Source organism: Etheostoma cragini, chromosome 16 (assembly GCF_013103735.1).
Source record: "Etheostoma cragini isolate CJK2018 chromosome 16, CSU_Ecrag_1.0, whole genome shotgun sequence".
NCBI classification, from domain to species: Eukaryota; Metazoa; Chordata; class Actinopteri; order Perciformes; family Percidae; genus Etheostoma; species Etheostoma cragini.
Genome location: NC_048422.1, coordinates 19,458,823 through 19,468,814, shown reverse-complemented (window position 1 = coordinate 19,468,814; position 9,992 = coordinate 19,458,823). Strand labels below are relative to the sequence as shown.

Below are 9,992 nucleotides of genomic sequence, written 5' to 3'. Positions count from 1 at the left end.
CTCTTGTATTTAACCCCAGTGTTTCCTTTGTCTCTTGTCGGATCATTCTGTTCGTTCGCCGCCTGCACGTCACTTTCTATGTATTCCTGCTGTTGTTCCCTTTTCCCTGGTTGGGTGATTTTATGTTTTTGTTTTTTGGATACCTGCCTTTTTGCCTCGCATTCCGGATGTCAAGTTCCGTTGGGACTCACCTTGTGTTTGGACAATAAACTCCTGTTTACCCCCACCTGCCTGCCTGCCATTCTCCTCTCTGCATTTGGGTCCAATCCTCACACGCCCCCATAACAGGAACCATTCACACGCATCCATACACTGAGACCAAGGCTGCCGTACAAGGTGCCAACTGCTTATCAGATAAACACTGGGCAGCATTGGGAACAACTCGAGGTCCAGTGTCTTGCCCAAGGACACTTTGACATGGGACTGCAGGGCCAGGGATCAAACAACCTTCCAATTGGCAGGCGACCACTACCACTGAGCCACAGCCGCCCTAGGGCACTAAAAATGGATATGCAAGAAAAGGTCCCACTGACCCAGCAACAAGCTTGGTTCAATACTTCTCTAAATCTTTTCTGAGGTCAGGCTGACATCAGAGGGAATGACTTGAAGAAAAAAAATGTCAATGACAATGAGAAGTGGAGTTTTAGCTTCTATCATATTTATGTTTTCAATGGTCACAAAAAAAGGCAACTGCTTCACGTCCCATTGGAATAATTCAGTTCAATAGTCACACTTGGGTAATAACAGTGAGAATGGTGCGCAGGCAGCTTCTAAACACTGGAAAGGTTTTTTTTGTAAATGAGTCTCTCAATCTCACAGCAGGAGCCCTTTCTGTAATTAGATCCTCTCCTGCCTCTATTCATGACACACCATGGGATTTTAAAGGACAACAAGGGAATGTGGATGTATAGATAAAAAAGGAGAGGCAAAGAATGAATGAATTCTCTAGTTAAATGAGTTTGTCCTCCCACGCAGGAACATTGGCAGATAGTTCTTGGACGATAGGATTTATCTGCTCATTAGATAAGCAAGAAACCCACAATCTTGCAAGACCTCTCCCTTGCTGTCTTTCTTCCCTTCCAACACACACACACACACACACACACACACACACAGATAAATATAACTAAATATAACACATAGAAAGGCACACGCATCTTGAAATGCTAAATTAGCACATGTAGGCATAGCAAGCTTAATGCACAAACTTACTGTTCTAAAAAGAGTTATTTTTTTGCAATTCCACTTTCATTCCATTCACCTGCAGCTCAAATAACACTTTCACATCACTATTCCATGCACACTGTAGCTTCCTTCAACATTATGCCATGCAATCAAGCTCCTTTTCCTGTTTCAGCCATGTTCACTCGCCGAGTTTAAAGAATCTGCAGAGACTAATCCTGTCTTGTGCATTTTGGTACTTGAGCTGAGGTTGTGCCATCGCTGCTGCGCGGTGGCAAAATGTAATGTGTAATAATCCTTTGCACTGCCATCACGAAAGCAGGGAGAAAGCGGATTGTGATGAAATTCGTCGTCAATGATACCAAATCCCCTCCACAGCTGAGCAAATTACTATTCAAAGTGTGCCAAGGTCTTTACTGGAAGGTGGTGGGATATATAACTAGAAAAAGTGAAACACTATATAAATGAAGCGATGAAGGGATTTTGTACACAGTACACAGGTTTTTATCAATTTCAATATTCCACTTTTGTTCAATGTTTGCTGGAACCTATACCAACCTACATTATCCAGTTTGACAGTTGTTTCAATAAAAAAAAAAAGAATAAACATAAAAGATTCCCCGAATAGATGATTGACAGAATTGTTATGAAAATGCCAAAAATGCATTGGTTCTAGCGTTCTGAGGTGGATATCTTCTGGGTGTCTCAGTCGTGTATGATATTAAATATCTTTGTGCTTTGGCCTGTTGGTCGGATCAAATAAGCCATTAGAGGACGTCACCTTGGGCTCTGGACTATTACGATACCGCACAAATAATCAGCAGATAAAATATATAATGTTGAAATAGTTTTTTGCTTCAACAGTATGACGTATTAATTACAATAAAGCCCCTAATCAATAATTATGTAATTCTGTAGTAACCAATAAAACAAAAGCGTGTGTTGATGTTTGCGTGCATGTGTGTCTGCCTGCGTGTGCATGTACACAGTACGTTGCAGTGGCAAGGCCTTACCTTGGCCGGGGTCTCCCTGGCAGTTTCTGAGTCTGACCAGCGATGTTTGAGCTGGGAGGAGCTGGGCACACACTCACAGAACGTCTGTGTGAGACAAAGACAGGGCCACCAGAGTTGACGTTTGTTTATGTCACATGTGCAATTAAGCATGCAAGCATATGCTCGCACACACAGACACAAAACACAAACGGTTTTATATGTGTATTTAACTCTGTTGGTAGAGTGGGTGCACATATATAGAGGTTTACTCCTTGACGTAGCGGCACCGGGTTCGACTCCGACCTGAAGCCCTTTGGTGCATGTCATTCCCCCTCTCTCTCCCCTTTCATGTCTTCACCTGTTCTGTGAAAATGTAGGCCTACAATAATCTTCAAAGATCTAAATAGTGGGTGCAGCACATTTCCTACGCCAAAGCCCTCAAATCTAACATTGAATCATTGTTAAGAAATAAAAGGAGCTGGTTCCGATAAACTACCACCTACACACATAACGTCACACTCCCACAGACAGATCTGAACATGCATCTGTACATCTCAAAGGTATCACTGAATTCAAGTTTACGACAATGAGTCTTCTGAGAGATGGCTTTGCAAGATCCTCAGAACAGTTTCCTCCTACACCAAATACAAAAGAAGAAAAAATCAAAAGGAAATGTTCATTGCATGTGAGTGGGTACAATATATGTGTAGAAGCAAGTATTCAGATACAAAGGTTAATGTAGGAGTGTGTGTGTATAATTTTTATTAATATATTACAGGCTTTACTTTATGTGCCTTTTGTGCTTGTTTGCATCTGGGAGTAGTTCTAGCCACTGCCCAAATAAAAGCGGAGTAATTATGAAAGTGGAGGCTTTCTAACTGCTCCATGAGAGCACGTTATTCCGTGACCGTAAACCCCGCTGCTCCCACTGTGGAATTGCTCAATTGGCCTGGGACAATAACGCTGACACAAACACACACATGTGGGCACACATGCAGACACAAATGCCTACTTAAGAACGAACGAATCAAACATTAGCATTTAATGTATCAGAATGCGTTCTCTATCCATGCGTGATGTTATAAAGATGTCTGTGTGTGAATGTACGTGACTGAGACTAACAGTTTCTACTAGAACATGTTTTTTTCTCCTCAAACGTTCTAAATATACCTGTGTTCTAGATGTGCTCATTTTCAGGTTCATTTTTTTATTTGGGTTTTTTACTAGAACATTCTTTCATTTAAAAAGATAAAAAAACATTTTTCCTCATACAGTTGGCCTGAATATACCCTTATTCTTCACCCTTCATTTAAGCGCCTGTCTCTTTAAGCCCCTTCCCGATAAGTCCAGTCTGAGCCTGCATGTGACAAAAAAAAATGGAGCCAAATCTGAATGGCTGGCTGAATCACATGGTTTCTGATCTAGACAGCCAACAAAAGAAAATACTGGGTTGTCTTATTTCAGTTTGTGTAGGCACTCCAGATATGCAAATGTACGAGCACAAGCACTGACCAAGTGATATTTTCATATGTCACCTTTAAACCTGCATTAATACATTTTTTTATCACTAGGGGGCACAAAAACGTTTATAGCTAACCAAGTATTGTAGTACTTGAGAGTGGTCTTGGTCTTAGTCTCAAGACCACTTTTTGAATGTCTCAGTCTAGTCTCGGACAGCATTTTCACTCAGTCTCGTCTCGGTCGCACATAGAGAAGACTCCTGTGCATTGTCTAATTGTATGTGTTAACATCATTACTGTGATTGGATGTACAATGTCCTGCTTCAAATGCAACCAATAACTTACTCATTTCTAATGTGTAACCTCTTCTTGCCACCCCCTTAACATGCACTCCCAAGAAAGTGAATGAAGGAGACAGGAGAAGCTCTTGCTGTCTGAGACTGGTCCGGTCTTGGTCTTGACTCTGTCTCAATCCCTTAAAGTCTTGGTCTCAATAAACTATGGTCTTGAGGATGAATCGGTGTAGTCACCGGTTTAGGTGAATACAACACTGAGCCTACCACCACGTCCTGCATTAATGACGTATTTTCCTGTTCCACCTTTGTCACGGACGCATCAGGACCCATTAGTGTCTTCTTTAGCGTATTGGTTTTATATAAAGTACTTTGAATTGGCTTGTTGCTGAAATGTGGTATAAAAATAACGTTCCCTTGCACTTCAAAAGATCTTGTCAAATGCCTTGGGCTCATTGGTATTTGGACTTAGACGTATCTCGGAACCGGCCACTGGACTCACCAACTTTCTTCCTGTGGCCAGGTTAGCTCAGTTGGTAGAGCAGGCTGACGTACGTATATAGAGGTATACTTGACTCGGTCTTGACTAGTCCTGGTCTTGGCCTTGTCTTGGAATTGACAAAAGGTAGACTTGGCTACAGCCCTGTCCAGCACACCTCACTATTTGCTTATTCATTTTAATTGTAATTTTTTCTCCTCTTTTGTAACTTAGTTTTGTAGGCAGATATTGTTGTATTTTTTCCTTTATTTATTTATTTTCTGTATGTCATGTAATGTTTTAATATTGCCTGATTAAATGTTGTTTTGGACCCCAAGAAGACTAGCTGGTCATCTAGGCATCAGCTAATGGGGATCCTTAATAATATTAATTAATAAAACTACAAATATTTAGCGCTGTTCACTTCAAATCGCCCGAGATGCAATTTTAAACCACGTTTAAACAGGGTCTAACAATGGATTGGTTAACAATTCAGCAAACCTTGCCTACTTTCACATTCAGCAGACAGAGTGGCGTTCATTTGGGGTCACGTTTATGTCTTCCTGACACAATTAAGGTTCAATATTCACTCTCCTTTCACCGCTGTTTCAGTCTCCAACAGCGCTTGAGAAAAATATCTGGCTTTTTAGCCGTAATCGCTCAGCTTTCTTCAGTAGACACTTTTGTCTGAATGCCATTTGTTGCTGGCAGGTGAGTTTATCAGAGCTTTTTTATGTGCTAAACAACTGCCTATGGGGGACTAATGAGAGCAGCTTAGACACAGCTACACAATAATTGCATACGCCTTAACAAAGAAATGTGAGTTTAAAGAGGCTTAAAAGCTCCTTGAAGCTGTAGAGTTGGTTGGTAATTGTCTCTGATTTCAGGTGTGAGTGACCCCTTTCACCCTGTAGTCAACAAAATATTGCAGGTTTAACTACAGACGTGCACATGTGTGTGTATGTGTGTGTACATGCATGCAGTTGTGTAGCAGTGTTTCTTTTGTAAGTTTTGGCAGTTGTTGCGGAGTGGGAATTGCTGTGCGCGCAGCACACACAGACATCGTTATGATGGCTGACCAATAGTTCACCTCTTTGCTCTAAGCAGTCTTTTCCATTGTGTATGACAGCAAGAGGGGGGGAACAAGGCACCAAAAGAGAAACAAGAAAAGGCGGGAGTGAGAAAGAGATGTAGGGAGATTTGGGAGAGATGTGCTGAATTCTAATGAGCAGCCTTAGGGTCAGCAATAGAAATCTGTCTGTTCTGCCAAAAACCACACAGTGGTCTGCGCTTCAGTATTCAGAGGAGCTACAGAGCTACCATTACTAAATAAACACAGACTCCACAGTGATACGGCTTACAAACTAACAAGCTACGCAGTAAAGTAAATTAGAATGAATTTGTACGTCATCACAAATAAAAATAAGTGTGAATTTTATACTGTTGCCAAATTCACAGGTACACCCATACAGATGCTGACACAAACGTATACTTCTGCTTTGTTGCAGGAGAAAGAAAAAAAACATTCACTTATGTATAAACCTGTGCACAGAACACAAAGGTTGTGTGTTGCAGCTGCAAGCCACTCAGATCCCTGACTGTCTTCCCATTACACTGAGCAGCACGTATCACTTACCCCTTGCCTGCTAATGCTCACATTGGGGTTCTGTGCTACCTGTGCACCAAACGTGCACACACGCACACACAGTGACACGGCTGTATCTGTGGGGCTTCTTATTGGCAGTGGTCCCGGTGTGGGCATGGCTGCTTGGCAGTGTTTGTCGAGTCCTAATCTGACTCCACAAGCTCCACCAATGGAGAGGATTTACACTTAATAGAATATTTGGGCGTTTTATTGGTTGGACCTTACACAGAGAATCCTATCTGATGGGCCATGTTTTAGAAGACAGGAAGGGCTCAGACTTAATCTCGGTGTGACAGAACGTGTACGTGCACTCTTTTAGGATGAGTGTATGCGGACATATATATTCAAGGCAAGAATCCCAGCAGTTGTCTAAGAATGTTTGGACTCTATGAATATGTTGTTCTTAGAATATACTTGCTCACTGTGTGTGTGTGTGTGTGTGTGTGTGTGTGTGTGTGTGTGTGTGTGTGTGTGTGTGTGTGTGTGTGTGTGTGTGTGTGGAGTTAGGGGGCAAGGTGTGTTTAAACCTCACTGCTCACTAAGCCAATGAAGTGGAAAAGGCTTTGCATATAATAACTTGTGGGCTTACTAATCATTTAACAGGACTTGTATACTGCTAAATGAAGGGACTGTGACCGACAGAATAATGGAAAAAAGGGGGAGGAGAATAAATAGCACAAGGACATTATGTGCACAGTTCAGGGGATTATCTTTCTATGTACATATTGTCTGATATGTTCTGTAGATATTGCAATGCCTTCTCAAAAGGTGCCAAAAAAAAGAGAAGGGTTAACAGTGAATGAATGAATAGAACTGTGACATGCCGACAGAATGAAGGCTGAGGATTTCCCACCTGCCATTGGAAATCAAGAAACCATTCAGATAAGCAATGAAACATCTTTAAATTCACAGCAAGTTGCAACAAGGCTTCATGTTCCTCTGACATTGCATTAAAATTACTCAACACAAACCAGAGGTGCTTTGTATAAAAGAAATGTTAAAAAAAAAAATCATCCAACCCATCCCTTTGAAACACATTTATATAATGATTCTTGAATAATAGTATATAATAATAATAATAATAATAGTTCTTGAATATTTCAAATCATGGACTACACAGAGCAAATAAAGATGCAGCTTTTTAAAAGTTAAGTGTTAATATTCATTCAATTTGACAGTTAATTTTTTTGGTATTAGAATTCCGTCTCTGGTACATTATTCATGAACTAATGAACTACTATATAATGACCCAATAAACCTTAAACTAATGACGTGCTGCCAATAAAAAGTCAATGTCTACTTATAAGTTGAGTCGTGTGCTATTTTACTTGAGGGGATACAAAGATGGTTCCCAATATGAAGTGTACAGCATGTCATCAGGAAGTAATAATTAGTTATTGGTAATGTGCTATTTAAGCAGCTGATCTGGAATGATTAGACTCATAAAGATATTTAGAAATGAGATCTAGAAACTCATTAGATATTGGATAATTTACATAAAACTCAAGTAACGTGTCATTATCATTATCTACAATCCTTAATTCAGAGTTATCAAAGAGCTACTTATGTGCTGTGTATTGATTTGCAGTTAGTCCCAGATGCGTCTTTTTAATTGAAAATTAACCAAGATGTCATTGGAAAGTTACCGCTCAACCATTTAGTCAAAAGGGAAAAATTAAATGTTTAAAAATGAGTGTTTGTCACACACAAACATATAAACTCACAAATGCTCCCTGGAAAGGAAGGACGATAAAAGGACTTTGGAGACCTTTCTGGCATCCAATAATCTATTAAACCCAACACTTTTTCAGAAGTTGTTAGAAATAAATTTTGTCTATAAATCTAAATTTGTACGTTCGATGTGCAAGTGGTGGAGCAATCTCAGTCTCAAGCACTGAAAGCATAGCTGTTTTGTTCTATTTCAGGAAAAGTATTAATACCAAACTATGTTACATGGTAAGGCGCGGAGGTTGGGTGGTCATGGGATTTGTGGATAGTTGCTATCAACACCAATAGTCCAAATTTGTAATTTACCCATCATCATAACATTTCCCAACCCTTTAATAAACATTTAAAAAAATAAACTTTATAGATGAATGTAATTTGCAGTGTATGGTTTGAAAAAAACTGCATTAAATTGATGAAACAGACATGTAGGACCACAAAATAATATCACCTTCCCCACCACCTTCGTAAAAAGCTAACTGGAATTCAACCGCCAACAGAACACTGTAGCATGGACTGCTGAATGTGATAACAGTGGTGTTTCCATTGCCGACACATATATTCTATTCTGCAAACTGCAGAGATTTGTGTCTGGATATTTTAGAGGACACTGCCATAGCGGATGTGATGGGTGGCATAGCAGCTTTTACAGGCTTCAAAGTGACGATTCCCTGCACAGCTGATGACTGATAACAGAGCTGGACACTTTTCTGCATTACTTTGCCACTGGCACATAAATAATGTGTTATACCGGTTACCAGGAGGGACCCTGCTGTGATTTGGTAGCATAACTAAATCATATGATATGAGGCATCCTATAACGACAGATCATTGGTGTATTTTTCAAACCTTCGGTCCAAATTGTATTTATACTTTTAAGCTGATTTCAGGCTTAATGTCTTGTATAATTAAGAGACGACTCCTACTTTGCTGATTGGCTGCATCTGCTCAAACATTAGCTATTTCTATGAACAAACAACAAACTTTATCAAGACTGCCCTCTGGCCAAAAGGAAACAAAGATCTAAACATGCCACAGTTGGAAACAGACAGTCAATTAACAGACAACACTGAAGAGAAATGAACAAAGAGAGCCGATGCTTATTGTTTGGCATGTACTATTTGATCATATTGTTATGAATACAGATTTCTGTGTTAAATAATCTTAACATCCAAGTATACAAGCAGGATGTGGCTCTGTGGTTCTGCCACGACCACAGCTCAATTGGCTGAAATAGCCTCAAGGATTTATTTTTTTGTGCTTTTTTGGCATTTATAAATCTGCTGTGTCCTTGAGAAAAAAACATAAACTGAGTAAATTCACAAAACACAATCAACTGCATCAGCTAAAATGGATGTATGCAAACACAGAGAAATGCTCTTCACCTTCAAAATAAGACAGCATGCAGAGAAAGAAGAGGGAGGAGAGGCCTGCGGGAGACCAGGGAGATGAGTTCAATCCAGAGAGACAAATCACCCGCTCTACCCTCCACTGCTTGTCCTTGGCGCTCGCACTGCAATCGGCCACACACAGGGAGTGAGCCTGTCACCCACTGTCCCTGAGGCGCACGCACACACCAGAATGCAAAAACATAGCACCGCAGACTCTATTATAAAGCACACAATCATTGGGAGGTCAGAACGGCTGCTTTGTGAGCGTGAAGTGAAACGGCAAGATTGAAAGAGGGCTTTCAATTTTGTATGGGTGTTGTGGCTTACATTGTTACCTCTCTTCTCTCAGGACATATATGAGCCGAGACTTATGCTCCCTCATCTGCTAGTTCATTTAATAAGAGCCTAAACACATGTTTGGACAGGGCTCCACACATGTAAAAGCTCAACAACGCCATCATCTATGTATTTCTAGTAATTGTTACAACTATATTTTTCCTTCTTTGAAAAAGGTCCCATGGCATGACAATTTCACTTTATGAGTTTTTTTTAACAATAATATGCTTTCCCCCAGCCTGTCTATGGTCCCCCAGAGGCTAGAAATAGCAACAGGTGTAAACCGAGCCCTGGGTATCCTGCTCTGCCTTTGAGAAAATGAAAGCTCAGTTGGGCCAATCAGGCATCTTGCCCCTAAAGGGGCGAGGTTACCTCCCTTTTCTCTGCTTTGCCTGACCAGAGAATTGGGCCACCCATGAGAGAGTGAGAGAGAGACATCATGGCTTTCAAACAAGCAAAGTGGCAGTTGGTCAAGGCCACACCCCTAGCC

General features: G+C 40.7%; 1 protein-coding gene across 2 annotated transcripts in view; it reads right to left on the bottom strand.

The window, feature by feature from the left end:
- fibcd1 (fibrinogen C domain containing 1) overlaps positions 1-9,992 on the bottom strand; it is a 106,966-nt gene that overhangs the window by 72,873 nt on the left and 24,101 nt on the right. Inside the window, exon 2 of one of the 2 annotated variants that reach the window (XM_034897247.1) lies at positions 2,196-2,279. The exons of the other annotated variant lie outside the window; for it this stretch is intronic. Coding sequence (XP_034753138.1) covers positions 2,196-2,279 — 84 coding nt within the window. The remainder of the gene's footprint in view (positions 1-2,195; positions 2,280-9,992) is intronic. 2 annotated transcript variants of the gene reach the window in all.